The sequence below is a fragment of the Rhincodon typus genome, chromosome 7 (genome assembly GCF_021869965.1).
Source record: "Rhincodon typus isolate 14 chromosome 7, sRhiTyp1.1, whole genome shotgun sequence".
In the NCBI taxonomy this organism is placed as follows: Eukaryota; Metazoa; Chordata; class Chondrichthyes; order Orectolobiformes; family Rhincodontidae; genus Rhincodon; species Rhincodon typus.
In genome coordinates this window covers 28,491,653-28,510,620 of record NC_063338.1, presented here as the reverse complement: position 1 = coordinate 28,510,620, position 18,968 = coordinate 28,491,653, and the positions used below count along the sequence as shown (strand labels likewise).

The following is an 18,968-nucleotide window of genomic DNA, read 5'->3' as shown; positions in this document are numbered from 1 at the left end:
ATGTTAGAATTGTAATACAATCCACACAATTTATATTTTAGCATCTAGAATTAACCTTAAGTAAATAGGAGTAGGTATGTGGTGAACACATGCATCATATCAAATAGCAACTGCAGTCACAACAGATCCCATGGATTTCTTGGCAAACAACCACCCTGATATTATTGGCTATTGGCCATCAAATCTCAGTAAAACTTTACAAGTGACTACAATTACTTTTCTTTTTAAGACCTAGATTCACAACTCCTTCAAAAGCCACTACATCACGGACTACCTCACCAACTGCTCACATTCCGGTCATCTTTCTTCCTTTCCTGCGACTATCCTTCCCTGGATTCTTGGAAATTGCACTCCACCTCTTACACTCGGGCACAACTCCAGCTTTTCACAAACTGCTAGCTTCACAAAGTGATTACTGCCCTCTGATTTTTTTAAAATAACCTATTCTTCTAATCAACCTATTCACAGGTATTACTGCATACCTCTGAAGCAGGTGGGACTTGAACCTGGGCCTCTTGGTCCAGGGGTAGGAACACAATGACTGCACCATAGAGGGTTTTTCCTGGGCACCGATCTGGTTCAGTTGCACAAAGCAATTACTGTTTGTGGGCTTTCAACACCTGCTTTCTGCAGCACTGAACAACTGGGGCATATCACTGGAAAAGTTGATAGAACTGCAGGCACACTATCAAGAATTCAACTATGCTTGAATAGCTTCAATATTTATAAAAGGTGACAAGAAATCAAATAAAACCCAAGTAAAGAGTGAATGAAGATGAATAAATATAATTTTATTTGTGTTTTGTTATTTGCGTCATGCTAACACTGTAATGAATCATAGTCGAAATGACATTTCATTTTCCCAAATGTTAGAGGCATGTCAGAGCGCATGTATCTTTATGGATCATGAGAATTGGAAAATTGAACTGTTTGGATGTTACTGGGTTGGGTGATTTCTTGGTAAAAATCAAGTCAAGGAGAACTATGGCTTATTCCATCCTTAACGAAAAAGCAAATCATTTTGGAAAAAGGAGACAACGCAAAGCTCATTGCGGTGTTCAAAACAAGGCCGGGGGCACAGGTTTAAGGTGAGATTTAAGATCTAAAAGGAACCCGATGGGCAACTTTTTCACACATAGGGTGTGCTTTAATGGAATGAACTGCCAGAGGAAGTGGTAGATGCAGATACAGTTACAATATTTAAAAGACATTTGGACAGGAACATGAATAGGAAAGGTTTATAGAGTTATGGGCCAAATGCAGGCTTCCATTTGGGAAGCCTGGTCAACATGGATGAGTTGGATCAAAGGGTCTGTTTCTGTGTTGTATGACTATGATCCTATGTTCTAAAACCACAGACAAATCTAACTGTTCTCGAATTTCTAACTGTTCTCGAATTTTCAATGAGTCTCTAGAAAATTTAGTTCAGCTACCATTTCAGCAGCTCACAAAGTATTTTTTGCATACAGTCTCTATCCTCATCCAACTGCCTGTAATCTCTGATGTACTGAGTAACCCTTGAACTGTTTTGAGTGATCTATCGCAAGAAGCCAGTCCTTATTGCTGACCAGAACTAAATACTGAAACCCCTTGGAAGTAATTTCTGCCTAAAAGTTACAATGTTCACTGTGTACCAATTTACAGCACAAATTGCACGCGCAAGTAATGGAATCCATCACATCATCTGCATGGACCTGGTTATACAGATCACCAAAGACCATGCCAACAGAATTGCTCCTCTTTCAGGCACACTGATAGAAGTTCCCAAGAATTGGTAGCTAGCCTAAAGCTTGCCACTTTCCACCTTTATACTTGTGAATTAATATAGGTTTCAAGTTTCGAGATGCACATGTTTTCGTAATGTGCACTTGCCTTCTCTGCCCTTCCAAGCACTAATGTAGAATGTGACCTATGTACCATTGGAAAAGAGGCACGGCAAGTGAGAGTTAGCTTTTGACTGCAGTTTTAGTTGGATTCATTGGATGGTCACCTTAGCCACAAGATTTCATACTTCACTTTCACCCTGCCCTTGGGAAAACTGAAGGAGGGAAAAAGAAATCAGAATACCAACCCAATGGCAATTTCTACTATTTTCCGAGGTCCACTTTCCACAATCCACCTCTACCCCAGTTCCACATGGAACATATTAAAATTTACTGGAACAAAGATCAGTTCCACTATGGAACTTGCCCTGAAGTGGAATACATATTAGAGCTACCCTAGCAGAAACGTTCACTGTTCAAAAGCTAATTATTTTACATTTGATAACAATAATCATCAGAGAAACAAATAATATGTTTCCAGTGACTTTAAAAATATTCCCATATAAAACAGGTATTCAAACCAATTAAAACAATTTTATTACAAAAAAATAAATTATATCAATAAGGAAGTAAGATGGGAAATTAAATTTCTCTTAAAATATCATTTAGCTCTTCAGATTTGGAGTTGATTTACATTTGAAAAGTCTGCAAATGTATGTGCATTTTCTAAAAAATAGTTATATTTAATTTACGTATTCTGCATTTAATTTTTGAATGCATGCCTCACCCCACGATGCAAGGCTGTGCAGCCTCGTTTATCTGCTGCATCTATATTTGCACCTTTTTCAAGTAACAGAATGACAGCATCGATGTGTCCATTAGCAACTGCAAGCATCATTGGTGTCCTAGTGAAGATTTTTTAAACAAGTTAATATGTAATTGCACAAACTTTAAGTTATAGCTGTACATCAGAAGAGTTAATATACAGAAACAGTTAGTAACCAAAACTTGACAAATGATGTGATAACCGATGTGTTAAAAATAATTAGCGGTACCAAAAAGGCTGGTAATACGTGAAGTGAATAGGTCACTAGATCTGGATGAAATGTGCATCAGTTGCAAATAAGGGCAGAAATTGAGGGGTATGCTGGTCATAATATTACAAACCTCCTTAGATAAAAGGTATGGTGCCAGAAAACTAGAGGATTGCAAATCCTTCACGCCTTGCTCCGAAGAAAAAGGACAAATCTGGCAATTACAAGTCAAGTTAGTCTCAGTGATAAGAACATCTAGAAAAAAAAAGTAAGTGTTCCCAATTCAGGAATAATGACCTGGAGCTACCTGTGCGTATGCAGTTTGACATGATGCACACATGACTTCTGAGAATTGAATTGAATTTTGATTGCATTACAAATTGCGAAGTTTCATCCACCACATCCAACCAAATTCAATTGCTGAGGATTTATAAATTCATACTGGTTCGCAGGGTTTGGAATACTGACCTGTCTGCTTTATTTACAGCACAATCCAAAGCGCAGAAAACAGGTTAATTACTACCTTACCCTTTGCTAGATGGCTACAGACATCTGCTTGCATGCCACTGATCTTTAGAAAAGATCGGATAGAGAATTAGCAACCATCTGGACACATATGAACTGACAAAGTAGAGCAAGGCAGATTTGTTAAGGACAAATCATGTTTGGCCCACTTGATTTGAGCTTAATGAACTTAATGAAGATGATGAATAAAGGCAGCACTGTTGATGCTGTCAATATGTACTTTGCCAAAATGCTTGACAGATTGAACCCTTGGGGATAAAGGATCAACGAGATAGGAAGGAAGTTGTAGTGAACGTTCTTTTCAGATTACAAGAAAAAAAAAAAGAGTGCAATTACCCAAGATTAGGTACTCTCACCACTGCTACTTCTGATATACATTACTGATTTGAAGCTGGAGATTCAGGGCTGTACTTCAGAATTTGTAGATGACACCAAACTTGTTTGAGTAGTAAACATAGGGAAAATAGTAATTGATTACAAGAAGATATCAGCTGGTGAAATGGTTGGACAAATATGAAATTTAACAGAAAAGTTGGAAGTGATTGGTTTTGGTAGGAAGAATGAAGAGACAATACTTGCAAAAATGGTATAATTTTTAAAAGAGGGTTGAAGAGAGACCAGAGGTCTTTGTGCACGAATCCTTTAAGACAGCTGGACAGATTAATCAAGTAGGTAATAAAGCATATTGGATCCCAGAGTTAATAAATAATGTCAAGGGTTATGCTGAATATTAGTTCAGTTCTGGCTGAAGTATTATATCCAATTCTGGGTACCATACTTTCGGAATAATCTAAATAAAGGTTTTGCAAGGACAGGAAGACATTTCCTAGAATGATTCTAGGAATAAAGGCTTACAGTTACATGAAATAAGTACATAGACCTTGGAAAAACTCAGCAACCTTTACAATGACTGTGTCATTGACCCAAAAATGTTAACTATTATTCTCTCCACAGATGCTTCCTGATCTGAGTTTTGCAAGCATGGTTTTTTTTAAAAAAAGATTTCTGATATGTATAGTATTTTGTTTTCATATTACAGTCCCATGATAGCTGGGGATTGTTCTCACCTGGGCTGCAGGAAAGCTGAAGCACAGCCAGATGAAAACCTATCAGGGAGTGGGCTTGAGTTTGATGCGCCTATGCGATTTCGGTGGTACACCATGTTGCGTGGTCATTACACTTACCTAACACCTGATGGGCACAGCGAGAGTGGAACAATATGGAAGTGGGTATCATGCTACTTGAATGACTGGAAGCTCCATTTCCAGGTCAAAGTTCAAACTATACTAAAGGAAAAAAAATTATCTCCATGGATCGATTAAGCCCTGGGACCTGGCACCACATTTGGGATTGTTCATACACACGTACCCAAATGACAGTGCTGATTAGATGTTTCCCTTCATCTCAGCAATGGCCTCCCAATTCCCTTTTAGTTGAAGCTAAACTTCTTAAATAGCAAAGGTGACCCCATAACTTTTAGCCTAAAAGAAGTCCCAAAAATTCAACTTCTGGCAAGAATATACTGTAATAAAAACCTGTACTAAAGGAAAAAAAAATTGTAGAGATCCAGGGAAAGATCAGGGAAGTAGGATGAATTGGATTACTCTTCAAAGGAGCTAGCACAGGTTCAATGGGCGAAATGGAAGTTTTGGAGGAAGACAGGAGATATCACAGTTATGTTGAATATTATTAAAACATTTCTTCAAGAGCCAAATGGCTCCAAAGTGTTACCACAAAGTCATTTAAAATAAAATTATGTCTACTTACTGTCCATTGCCATCTGTCACATCAACTGCATCCAAGCCACCTGCAGCCTCTATTAACATGCGCAGGCATGTCGTATGACCATTGGACACTACACACAACAAAAGTAACAAATATCACCCTTTGCTATTCCAATTTGTTCACATCAAAAGTTAACAGAATAAGATTGAGACAATAATGGCAATAAGGGAATATTATGCAAATACACTAATTTTCATACCAAGTTGTATTTTACAAGACACTTTCCACAGACATCAGTCCGTTCCCTCCTCCCTCCATTTACTAAATAGTCTAATCACTTAGCCACAGAATTTGGTATCAACGTCATAACAACCTGTTCACCATTTTGTTCTTGTTTAATCTTAGATGCAAGCATCAACCTTGATGGTAAAGATAGAACATACAGCAACATTCTTGTAAGAAATAAAATTGAAGTCAAAGTAAACATTGAATGTTTTACTGATATACACATGCTAAATATTAGTGAAACTACCACTTAAATGCACGGAAATTGAAAACATTTGGGTAATTTGAAGCTTCAAATTAGTGTGAATTCTGGTTTCTGACTGGTGATTATTAAGGGATGAGAAAAATAGATGTAGACAAATTGTTAATGGTTTACTGCATGTGCTAAATATCTGATATGTAATATATTTACAAGTGGACAATTCAAAATTATTCAAAAATCATATCCACAGCTGAATACATATTTTTTTTTAAAACCAGTTACATACAAATTAGTAACTTACTTGCAATTGAATCCCTTTCATAGGAACAGGAGCAGCCTGTTGTACCATTTAATGAGATCATGGCTGATTTGTGGCCTAATTGTATATACTTCCCTTTGGCCCAAATTCCTCAATACTTTTGCTTAACAAAAACTTATCTATCTCAGATTTAAAATAATGTCTGACATAGCATCAACTGCTGGTTGTAGAAGAGAATTCCAAACCTTTACCATCCTGTGTGTAGAAGTGCTTGCTAACATCTCTGCTGAATAGTCTGGCCCTAACTTTTAGACTATGCTCCCGAGATTTAGTATTTCCAACCAGTGGAAGTTGTTTTATTTTAAATTTACCCTATCTTTATCTGCTAATATCTTAAGAACTTTGATCAGATCATTCTTTAACCTTCTAAATTCTAGAGAAAATACGCCAAATTTGTGTAAACTCTTTGTAAATTAACCCCTCAAGTCCCGGTATCATTCTTATAAACCTACGTTGTATTCCCTCCAAGGCCAATATATCGTTCCTAAGGTGCGATGCCCAGATCTGCTCTCAGTACTCCAAGCCGGGTCTAAGCAGGGTCTTGAATAATTGCAGCATAAATTCTACATCCTTGTACTCCAGTTCTCTTGATATCAAGTCCAACGTTTCATTCGTTGTCTTGATTATTTTCTGTACCTGCTTGTGACATTGAAAGGTCTGTGCATTTGAACCCCCAAGTCTCTTTGCACATCCACTGTATTTAGTGTTGTACCATCTAGAAAGTACCCTAATCTATCCTTTATTGATCCAAAATGGACAACCTCACAATTGCTTACAGTAAATGCCATCTGCAGCAGTTTTGCCCATGCACCTAGTCTATCAATATTCCTTTGTAATTTTATATTATCAATAATGCCTACAATGCCGTCAAATTTTGTCTTTTCAGAAAATATGGATATATGACTTCCTATGCCATTATCCAAGTCATTAATAAACAAACAATGACACCACTGATCACATCCTGCAAAGAAAACATTTGACCCAGCGCAATTTCCAATATTTAAGTGCCTGAATTGTACCAAGATAAAACTTTTCTCCCCCGAAATATGAAAACTTTGAGAAAGATCTAGGTGTTTATTTCCAGCTTACCCCTCTCAAATCCACAAAGTCTGATGATTGGTTCCAAGACCAAATCTCTGGCATAACATTTGCACAGAGCAAACTCTCAGAATTAATCTAAGACAGCTAAGAAATTTAAACAACCTCAAAATCATCTAATAACCAATGCTCACAAATATCAATTCTTTCGATTACATATTCGGCAATCTTTCTCACTGAAACTCTCAAGAGATTAGAATTTTCAAACAATTAGCGCATAGAACTTCAGATTTTATCACAAAAAGGTCATTAAGAAGCAAGGTTGTGTTGAAGATTCTGCTATTTAAGAACCACTGATTTTAGTTGTAATACTAGATTTAGAGAAAAAAAGCCATGCAATTGCCCATTGAGGAGGGGGGAGCAGAAAGAGAAATTGGACAAATCGCTTGGTTACTTGTGTCTCAAAACCAAGCACTGAATGCCATTGGCAAGTATCTCACAGAAACATGCCTGCAATTCTCTCAACAATATAATGCAGAAGATAAACTGATATTGTACAGCATTAACGAAACTAAACACACAGGACTGCAGACACTGGAAATCTAAAACAAATAGAGTGCTGGAGAAACACATCTGTTGAGAGAACAGATGCTGACAGACCTGCTGTGTTTCTCCAGCACTCTGTTATTCATAAAAACAAGATTAGTGACAGTGAATGAATCAATTAGCTTCTCAAATCTGGGATCTCTGATACCTTCCAACCTTATGAACAGAAAAAATACAAACACCATGTTAAGTATGAAGTTCCAATGCGATTTTCAGTCCAAGTCTCATTAGACATGAATCAATTACCTAAAACTGCAATTAAATTGATGCTTTAACTCAAAAGTATAATATCTGAATTTATGAAATCTGGTATAATTTAGGTTATTAACAGCTCACATTTGAAAGACAAAGTGTGGAACAAGAAAAGGCTGAAAAGTCTATCGTATTTAACAAACCATGGATAGTATCTATATTTACGTTTGCTGAGAAAAGTTTCATGATCTTGCTTAAAGATGATAAAGTTAAATTCCAGAATCTGTCTAAATTTGTAAATTACACAACTGTACTGCGATTTTCTTTCTCCAGCAGACTTATATTGAGAAGCGTCTTGGTCGGATAGAGGATTAGATGGCTAACATGAGAGAGTTGGGATTAGGGGTTATTTGCATGATGGCAACCTGTTAGTGGAGTGCTACAGGCCTCAGTGCTAGGGCCACAATTATTTACAATATACAGTAATGACTTGGATGAGAAATGTGAATGTACAATAGCCAAGTTTCTGGATGACACAAAAATAGGTAAGTAGTGAGGATGGCGGAGTCTGCAAAGGGATAGGTTAAGTACGTGGACAACAACTTGGCAGATTAAAATATATTGTGGGGGGGGTGGGAAGTGAGGTTATGCACTTTGGCAAGAAGAGGAGGAGCTGAATATCATTTAAGTGGAGAAAGATTGCAGAAAGCTACAGAACAGAGAAATTTTGGTGCCCTCATTCATGAGCCACAAAAGCTAACATCCAAATATTAGCTTTTATTTCAAAGGAAATGGAATAAAAAAGTAGGGAAGCTTGCTACAACTATACAGGTATTAGTCAGACCACAGTTGGAATACTGCAGACAGTTTTGGGTTCCTTATCGAAGGAAAAATATACTGGCATGGGAGGCAGTCCAGGGAAGGTTCACCAGGCTGATAAGTTAGTCCCTCAGTACCAGCTATGAGGCAAGGCTGAGTAGATTGGGCCTGTACACGTTGGAATATAGAAGAATGAGAGGTGACGTTACTGAAATATACAAGATTCTTAGCAACGTAGCTGCAGAAGAGCTGTTTTTTCTGGTCATTGTCATAAAGCCATAAAGGTCTACGGCACAGAAAAATGCCTAGTCACTCTTCAAGGCTGTGCCGGTCAGAAATAACCATCTAACTATTCTAATCCTGGTTACTGGTCTTGGCATCACTGGTGACCATCCAAATACTTTTTAAAATGTTGAGGGTTTCTGCCTCTAAGGTGGTGTTTCCAATTTCCCACCACCCTCTGGGTGAAACAATTTTTCCTCACATCCTCTCTAAATCTTCTGTCCCTTGCCTTAAATTAATGCCTCCAGTCATTGATTCCTCCACCATCTCTTCCTGTCTACCCTATCTATGCCCCTCAATTTTATACATCTCAATCATGTCACCTCCACCCCCGCCGGCATCTTCTGCTTCAAAGAAAACAACCCCAGTCTGTGCAATCTCTTTCTCAGTAAAACACTCTGACTGAGACAATATTCTAGTAAATCTCGTTTGCACCACTGCAGTGCTATCACATCCCTCCTATAATGCGGATTCCAAAACTGCACACAACACCCTAACTGTGCCTAACCAACATTGTATACAGTTTCAGCACCACCTCCCTGCTCTTAAACTCAATGCTTCGGTTAATAAAGGCAAGTATCATTTATGCCTGCTTAATCACTTTGGCTACTTGCCCCACTATTTTAAGAGACCAGAGGGTATACACACCAACTCCCCTCTGATTCTCGGCTCCTCCCAGGGTCCAACTATTTATCACGCATTCTATTGACCTGTTTGTTCTTCCCAAGTACATCACCTCTCACTTATCTGGATGGAATTCCATGTGCCACTGATCAGTCCATCTGACCAGCCAATCTATATCCTCCTGTAATCTAAGGTTATCCTTTTCAGTATATACCACCACACCAATTTCCATTTTCATCTGCAAATTTACTGATCATCCTCCTACAATTAAGTCTTTTGTTTTTATCTGGATTGTTTATACATACCAAAAACAGCAACAGCCCCATTTCTGTTCCCTGCAGACCTCCATAGGATACATCATTCAGTTACAAAAAACCCTCGATCATCACCCTCTGCTTCTTGCCACTTGGCTAATTCTGTATCGAATTCTCCAAATTTCCTTGGATCTCATGAGCTCATGCCTTCTACATCAGTCTCCCATGCAGAACTTTATTAAAAACATTGCAGAAATCAGAGTAGATTACGTTGAATGCATTTCCCTCATTTACACACCTGGTTACCTCTTCAAAAAATTCAGTCAAGTTGGTCAGACAGGACCTCCTCATAATAAAACCATGCCAACTGTTCTTGATTAATCTCTGCCTCTCCAAGTGCAGATTAATTCTTCCCCTCAGAATTGCTTCCAATAGTTTCCCCACCACTGAGGTTACACTGACTGGCCTAAAGTTTCCTGATTTTTTTCTTGCTCTTTTTTGAATGATGGTTTCATGTTGGCTGTCCTTCACTCCTCTAACACCTCTCCTGTGGCCAGAGATAAATTGAAAATTATTGCCATTGTTCCTGCTATTTCCTCCATTGCCTCACAACAGCCTAGGATACATTTCACCTTGCCCTGGATATTTATTTACTTTTAAGCCTGCCAGAGTAGAAGGGCTTAGAACCAAAGGGCATAAATATTGAAGGGATTCACACATTTAAGACAGAGATGTGGAGGAATTTCTTGTCTCAGAAGGTAGTGAATCTGTGCAATTCTTCACCACAGAGGACTGTTGAATATACTCAATGACCCAGACTCAAGGCTGAGATAGATTTTTGATCAGTAAGGGAATCAAGGGATATGGCGCAGAAAAGTAGAGTTGAGAATTATCAGGTCAGCCATGATCTCGTTCAATGGCAGAAGAAACTCGATGGGCTGAATAGTCTACTTCGGTTTCTATGTCTTACAGTCATTACCTCTCTCTAGGTTACACCAAAAATTTGTTTTTATGTATGCTAATTGTACAGTAACAACTGAAAAGTACAAGGTATCAGAAGTACCTGCTGCATGAAGTGGGGTCCTCTTCGCCACACTGTCTTTCACTAAGATGGAAGCACCTTGGTTAATAAGGGCTTCCACACATTCAGTGTGACCTCTGAAGGAAGATAAATCTAAGGCTGTCCGTCCATTTGCGTCTTTTACATCAAGGTCAATAATGGAATGAATAAGTATTTCAAGTGCTTGGTGATGACCGTTGTAAGCCTAAAGGGGAAAAAAATAAATCAAAGCTGAGAATAAAACATGTGAACAATTTTGAAGTGGAGCAATATCATACTGAATGCCCATGTTTTACAATGTCCAACAAAATCAAAATAATAAGCTTACAGCCAAATGCAAAGGGCTCTTTGGAGCTGCTGAATCAGAGTCCTCAAAGTTGTGCCCAGTAGCCTCTATAAGCTGTAAAATAAAAACTCTTGTTAAAAAAACTACCACACAAATAACATACGTTTCTGATTTTTTTCAGATTCAATCACAATAAGGGCATTGCATAAAAATAGCCAGTCGACATTCTTACAAGGACATACTGAACTCAACTAAAAATAGTACTTATAGTTCTTCATATGCTTGTGAAATTCCTCGTGTAAATGATTTATTTCCTCACATTATAAATACTTCAATGTTAACGCCTACAGAAAATTTCATAGTTAATTTAAACCCACAAATATACCTTCATGCAAAAGAATAGAAATTTGGAAGCTCAGTTTAATTAGATAATTTAAAAAGCAGAAAAATTGTCATGCAGACATGTGAAAAATGTTGGGAAGTGCTAAAACTGCAGGTTACTTGATTGCTGCCATTAGGTTTCTGAGGAAAGCTGAGCAAGTTTAGACATGTCCGAATCAAACATTTAAAGGTAGTGCTTCTACTGTTCAAACAGAATCTGTGGATATTTAAACATGTTATGGAAACAAATCTAAATGAATGCAACAGTTATAAAAAAAAAAGATCTGTGATAATATCACCACATAGCGCACGTGAGAATAGGGAGAATCAAAATATTAGGACTAGAGTAACAATTTTGGAAAATTCTTTTTGGAAATAAACATTTAAAACAAAACAGCTGTACATTCAGATTTAATAAACAACTGCCCAAGACGTGATTCTCAAATTTTTTTTTGAAATGAGCTTTTAATTCCAAATACTCATTTGTAACAGACATCAACGTTAATTTTTTCAAAACAAAATTGCACTAATATTTAACATTTGGCATCATAGGTACAGTAGACCCAATGGTATCATTTAAAGAAGTACATTCAAAATTTTCTGGAGCTATTTTACTTATCTTGCTACAAATAATGTAACATTCAAAGTGCAAGAGTTGCAGTTACAACACTGTAGCCCATCTCCAATTTTGCTTTAATTTGGTTCTTTGCAGGAAGTGAAGCACTGTTGAATTTACCACTCATGCCTATCCCTTTTGCATCTAATTACAATAACTCTATATACAATATTACTGTCTTGGTGTCAGAATTACATATAACAGAAACATCTCTGGGAATGCTAAAACTGTGTTTAATTATTGCAGTTTTGTCTGCATTATTCTTCAAGAGAAAAATCTAAATTAAGGGATTATACTCAGAAAATACATATGAAATTTGAGGTCTAGTAGCTTAATGCAGTAGAAAATCACAGCATGCGTTGTGAACTGCATGAAAACTGCACAGAAGATGTTCCACGAATGATTAAATTCATTCTCATGAAAAACAGAGTAAAAGCATCATGCAGTCACTTAACAATTACTTACAAACTCCAAGGAGTTTTTGCTGGCAATCTAATTAAAAAAGTAAATGTTAAAATATGATAACATACATTAAAAAGTGACAATGACAGTATGGAAATGAAATTCAGCTCATCAGTTTGAACAATAAAAATATTACCTCTGCAAGTCATTGACTTCAATTAGCACTTTTAATCAAGAGAATATCCATTCAGATAGGATTCTTTTTTAAAAATAGCAAAGCAAAAGATTTCCAGGTTGGTATTATTTTTGACATTAAACTAAATTGTATTTACATTAATTGCTTTTAAATGATTACTCCTACTGTATTTCTGCTGAAAGATGATTATCAAGAGTGAATAGTAATTACATTATTGTGGTCTTCAGAAAGTGAGTTACCTTGAGATTACAACTATCTTTGAAAGTTCTCCAACACAAGCCTCTTGTGTAAATTTATCCAACCAATGCACATGAGCCATGCAAACCATTTTATGTGACATGCTTGGTTAATTTATTCTTTCATGGCACATGGGTGATGCTTAGCAAGGCCAGAATTTGTTATGCATCCCTAAATATCCTTGAACTTAGCGGCCTGCAAGGCTTTTCCTAATGACTATTAAAAGTCAACCACATTTCTGAGAATCTAGAGTCTCACGAAGGCCAAGCTGGATCAGATTGTACAATGTTGAGTCCTTGATTTCTTTTTTAATTATTTTTGGTTTGGAGCTGTGAACTGAGGGCTGGAAAGTTAAGGGGACCTTTGGACAGTATGCAGCAATTTGTTTCAAAAAAAAAACAGAATAAACAAACTGATTCTGCTTTGAGGCCAGGTCTGGGAATTAATTGCAGGTGAATTCTTATTCAAAGAATGCTCCATAAACCTTTCTGAAGGATTGTACTTGTGAAAGTACAGGACAGAGGTTTGATTGTGCCCTGGTTGTCCCCTCATTATCAATTTATTGGAAGTGCAGAGAACAGAATCTCAGTTGTAAGAATTTAATAAATATTCCTCAGAGTCTACTGGAAGTTATCTGCATACATTGGTGTTGCCAGAAAGCAAGCAAGATGCAATCACATTTGCCTATGAGATTATTGATCAGGGAAACAGCTTAAGTGAACTGGTCAGTTACATGTCCTTCATTTGTTTCTCCTTCGATTCATCCCTTAACTGTGTCGGTTTGTCTGTGTGTGTTTTGGCGGTGGGGGGCCTTGAATTAAAGAAGACTGGATTTAAATCATGGATATTTGTTACATTACCTTATGATTTAACTTTGCTCTGCTAAAGATACTATATGATTAATAAATTATTAAATCTTTTGTTGAAGCTATAAACTTGTTGTCTGGTATCAGTTATTCACAAAATCTAGTACTGGTTATTCAAGAAGTCTCATAGGGATGACTGGGATCAATTTTGAGGGTCATTGAACATTTTAACTTTACAGAGATAATGAGGTTGATTTGATTTGGCTGTCTGTATTGGTGTCCCAAAATAAATCCACAAATTACTTTGAAAAACGTTCTTTAAATATGCAGTAACAATTCTTTCTGAAGTTGTTTGTCACAGCTTTAATCATATGGCTGCTGCATTAATGAAAGTTATGATACTGCAACCTCCAACGAAATTAGAACAGAACCAATCATCATGATACTCGGTTTCGCATTATAACATTCTACACTTAGTTCTTAACAATCAGTGCCAATTTTCAAATGTGGAAAATAAATAAAAGTATTAAGAGTCATAGAGATCTACAGCATAGGAAAAGACCCTTCAGTCACTCTGGTCAAAAACAACTAACTATTCTAATCCTTTTTTCCAGGTCTTGGCCCGAAGCCTTTAATGCCATGGCATGGCAAATGACCATCTAAATACTTCTTAAATGATGAGGGTTTCTGCCTCTCCCACCCTAAAAGGCAGCAAGTTCCAGACTGCCACCACACTCTAGGTAAAAATCTCCTCTAAACCTCCTACCTCTTAGCTTATACCTCCATCAAGAAAAGTTCCTTCCTGTCTACCCTACATAACCCCCCATAATTTTACGCATCTCAGTCATGTTCCCTCTTAATCTCCTCTGAGGAAATCAACACCAATCTTTCCCATCTCTCTTCTTAACTGCAATACCCAGCCCAGGCAACATCCTGGTAAATCTCGTCTGCAACCTCCACAATGCTATTACATCCTTCTGATAATGTGGATTCCAGAACTGCACACATTACTCTAGCTTTGGCCAACCAACAATTTACGTCCCTGCTCTTAAACTCTGTGCCTTGGACTAATAAAGGCAAGTATATCATATGCCTTCTTAACCACTATATCCACCTGTCCTGATACTTTAAGGATCAGGTACATGAGCACCAAGGCCTCTGATTGTCAGTGCTTCATTAAGTATTCCTTTGCCCCGTTTGTCCTACCCAAATGCATCACCTTACATTTATCCACATATAATTCTTTAATCAAATTCAATTTGGAGAAATATATGTCAGCTTTCAGTTAAGATGATTTCCAATATCAGCCAGGTACCACAGGAAGACAGAAATAGAAGTAGCCTATTCGTTAACTCCAAGTTATTTGCCATGTAATTAGATCATGACTGATCTATACCTCAATTCCATTTATATACATCATTATGCCTCATCCAATCAAAAAATTACTGATCTCAATCTTGAAACTTAAAGGTCTCAGTTTTCCTGGATCTACCTAATGGAATCCCTTTATCATTTTAAACATCTCAACGAAAACACCTTTCAATGACCTAAACTCAAGGAAATACAAATCAAATTTGGACAAGTTAACCCGTAAAGCCCTAAGCATGAGATGAGCAAATTTGCACAGACATCCCTTCCAAGATTAATATATCATTTTTGAACTTAAAGCTGAATTCAATACTGCAGATTGGCACCAACTTAGGTCCTGGACAATCAAAGCATGACTTGTTAAGGACCATTAACATTTAAAGAGACAGATTTCAGCATCGCATAATCAGTTGGTAGAATTGTCATTAGATTTCACATAATATGAATGAATATATTTCAAAGAATTTGCCTACACAAAAACATTTCTATACAGACCAATCCACAAGTTATGTCATAAGGGATTCACTTTAACTCTCTTCAACGTCTCAGGATTTTAAGGTAAGTAACTCTTTAATTTTAATATTTCATGATTCTGATGCCTCAACTCTTTGTTCTGGTTCATGACTGATATTCAACTGCCTTCTCTCAGCTTTTAAAATAACTCTGCTGACTGCTTTCTGACTGTCTGAGGAACTGTAGCTTTCTTCTTTAAGCAGCTGGATGATTTTTTTCAGTCAGCAGTTTTGACCTCGTGAATTATTAGCCCATCCAGTTTCTGTGTGGTGAGTGATAATGTTTGCACTTTTTCTGCTTAAAGTGTAAATTTGATAAAGTCATTCCCTATTGGCTCACTCAATCCAGTGAGATGCAGTTTACACTAATACATAATTGCAATTGCCCATTTTCTGAGTAAACAACCAAATAAAAGAACAATCCATTTCTAAGACAATCTAGCACACTTTGGGATGCTCTTAAACAAAAATCTAAGTAAACTTCCAAAAAAATTATTTGATTCTGTAACCAATATGAATTTTTTTTATTGCTCATGGAGTTTATGCCTCTTTCTCCAAAATTTCAGACCCCATCAGGGAGCTCCCTTGTTGATTAATTCTTTTCATCTGGGAACCATATACATAATTTAAATATTTTCTTGAATTAAGTGGAAAGCCTCTAGCTCTACAACAAGCCTAGTCATATGTCATGCATTGTGCAAGTGTTCCCACTTCCAACTCCATCATTACTGAATAAGCAGATTACCTGGCTTTTCTGAATTGCACTTACATCAGAGTTGTGTTTACCAGTCTCTCACCTGGATGCCTCCATTTATCTTCAGTTAAAACTTTGATTCCTAAAAGTGTTATATTCTAAATCAGAGTAATTATGAACTGGATTATGAACCACACTACAGATCTCTTAGAAACACCATTTGTCACATTCTACCAATCAGAGAGCAAACTCTTTACCCCTATTGTTCATCGCCTACATCCCAACGAATTACTAACCAACATCACAAGATTACCTTAAATTCCACATGAACATTTTTTTCCCCAATAAACCTTGGTCTGAACATTTGCAAATGCCATTTGGATTTGCATATACACAACATCCATGGAACTGTTACTCACCATGCCAGTGACCTTTTTACAAAAATCAACTAGGTTATCCCAGACATTATCTTTCCTTCAGAAATTCATAGTATACAGTTGAGAAAGTGCAGGCTAGGATTCCTCAACGTCAACTCTGCACTCCATGACGTCTCATGGTAATAACTCAAACATGGGCCAGAAAATATCATACTCGTTTGGCTAATGAGTCAGTATTGTACATCTCCAAGTTGAACATAAAACTTGGGAGCAGCACTGAAAGCAACACATACATATTAACACCACATAGGTCTTCATGTCAAAGACCCAGATTACTTCAGTCGCAGGTAGTATCATGCAATGTTTACATAACAGAAAGGGTACACCTGGCTCTTTGTGTCCATGCTAACTAAATGAAACAGGAGCAACTCAGTTCATGTAGTTTCCATCTTTTCTTATCAGCCCTGTAAATTTTTTCTCCATGTGCTGTTCAATTTCTTTTTGAAAACCACAGTTAAATCTACCAAAATTATGTTCAAGCTGTGCATTTGAGACTATAACCACCATGTACAAAGCTTTTCCCTATGTCACTGTTGTCCTTTAGTTCTCAATCCCTTCCTCTGACAGGAACACATTCTCTCCATTTGCTCTGTCCAGACTACATGATTCTGAGCGAATAATTCCTGGAATAATTCTCACAAATCTTTTCTGTACCCTCTTGAACACTCGACATCCTTCCAAAATGTGGTGTCCAAAATTGAACAAATAGTCGTGTTAACGTTCCACTTGTGTTTGACAAAGGTTCAAAATATTTTCCTTTGTTTGTATTCTATCCCTCCATTTCTGAAACTCAGTGTACACTATGTTTTATTGATGATTTATGCCTTACAGCCAGCAACAGTTTGTGCACATTTGCCAGGTCTCCCTTCGATTACACTTTTTTTTTTTTAAAAAAAACTATCTTTTTGTCACTTTTAGGTTATCCACCATTCTCTTCTCGTAGTTTAGCTGATGATTGTATAATGTTTAGTGCAACCCACAACTCTTCAGATACTGAAGGAGTCCATTTCTACATGCAACAAAACCAAGGCAATGCTAGGCTTGGACTGATGAGTGGTAAATAACATTCCAAGTCCTCGATGTGCCAGACAATGACAAGTTGCAACAAGAGATAATCTAATTGTATCCTCTTGACATTCATTGGCATTAACATTATAGAATGCTGCACCATCAATATCCTGCAGGTTAACACTAAGCAGAAAATAATCTGCACTGACCACATTTATTTTGTAGCAAGCAAGTCACCTCCTGTCTCTTCAAAGTCCTTCCCACTACACAACTTAGGAATATGACAGAACATTCTCCACTTGCATGGACAAATAAAGTTATAACACAAACCTGTCACTTGATTTTAGAACCCCAATTACTCCCTTAAACATTCACTATTTCAAAAATCTTAGTTGTATCAGGGACATCTACTCGACTCAGTATAGCAATTTTCCGAGGCGTTTTTAGCAAAACCTGTGATGGCAAACATTCACAAGGATAAAGATAGTAAACACATGAGAGCATCATCATGCACAAGTTTCCTGCCAACCAGTCCAATCTGGAAATATTTAACAGGTCTTTCATCAGTGTTGGGTCAAAACACTGGAGATCCTTTTCTAATCTTCAGCACACGGATTACAGCAGTTCAAGGCGGCAGCTCATCACCTTCTCAAGGTTATTCAGGGGTGGGTGGGCAATAAATGGCAACGTCAAAATCACATGAACAAATAAAGAAACAAATATGTAACTCTGACCTTTTTTTTAAGTGGTATGTTGTCTTTATCTTTACACTACTATTATAGATTCACATATTTATAATAAAATCAAATGTGACCGATTCCTGGATATGTTCTTATTCCAAATTTTGAAAAAAATCATTTAGCAAAAGGCACTGGAAGGAAAGTTCAGTTCATGCACATTATTGCCACCAACCAGATATCAAAACTGAGATGAACTTGTTAACTCAGTACAGCTTAATTTTAAAAAAGGTGGTTAAGATGATTTACTATACTGAGCAACACAGGTGATACTGGAGCAGATTTTTTTTTTGATTGGGCTGCAATTGGCAATCAAGAAATAAACTACACTGGTTTTTCAAAGAGGAGTTATGGTTCAAGCTTCCACTCAAACTCATTCGTGCATCGGCACACAAGATCTTCCACTAACTAGCATTATTGGACAGATTAATCTATCATGTCCTGTTACAAAGACAAAAAAACCTGGTGCATTATTATTAAGCTAAAATATTTTTAATCACAAAAACTCAGAATTTTTATTTGGAGTCTTGTCCACCACTTCTAAATAATAATTCAAAATC

At 37.0% G+C, this 18,968-nt stretch overlaps 1 protein-coding gene across 7 annotated transcripts in view; it reads right to left on the bottom strand.

Moving 5' to 3' along the window:
- The window catches only part of LOC109920960 (serine/threonine-protein phosphatase 6 regulatory ankyrin repeat subunit B), a 162,273-nt gene that overhangs the window by 16,307 nt on the left and 126,998 nt on the right, over positions 1-18,968 (bottom strand). For 4 of the 7 annotated variants that reach the window (XM_048599173.1, XM_048599176.1, XM_048599175.1 and 1 more), the window contains 5 exons: positions 12,477-12,503; positions 11,057-11,128; positions 10,732-10,933; positions 5,090-5,177; positions 2,551-2,668 (listed from right to left, as the gene is read on the bottom strand). In XM_048599173.1, coding sequence (XP_048455130.1) covers positions 2,551-2,668; positions 5,090-5,177; positions 10,732-10,933; positions 11,057-11,128; positions 12,477-12,503 — 507 coding nt within the window. The remainder of the gene's footprint in view (positions 1-2,550; positions 2,669-5,089; positions 5,178-10,731; positions 10,934-11,056; positions 11,129-12,476; positions 12,504-18,968) is intronic. The other 3 variants (XM_048599174.1, XM_048599180.1, XM_048599178.1) reach the window with 1 other exon arrangement.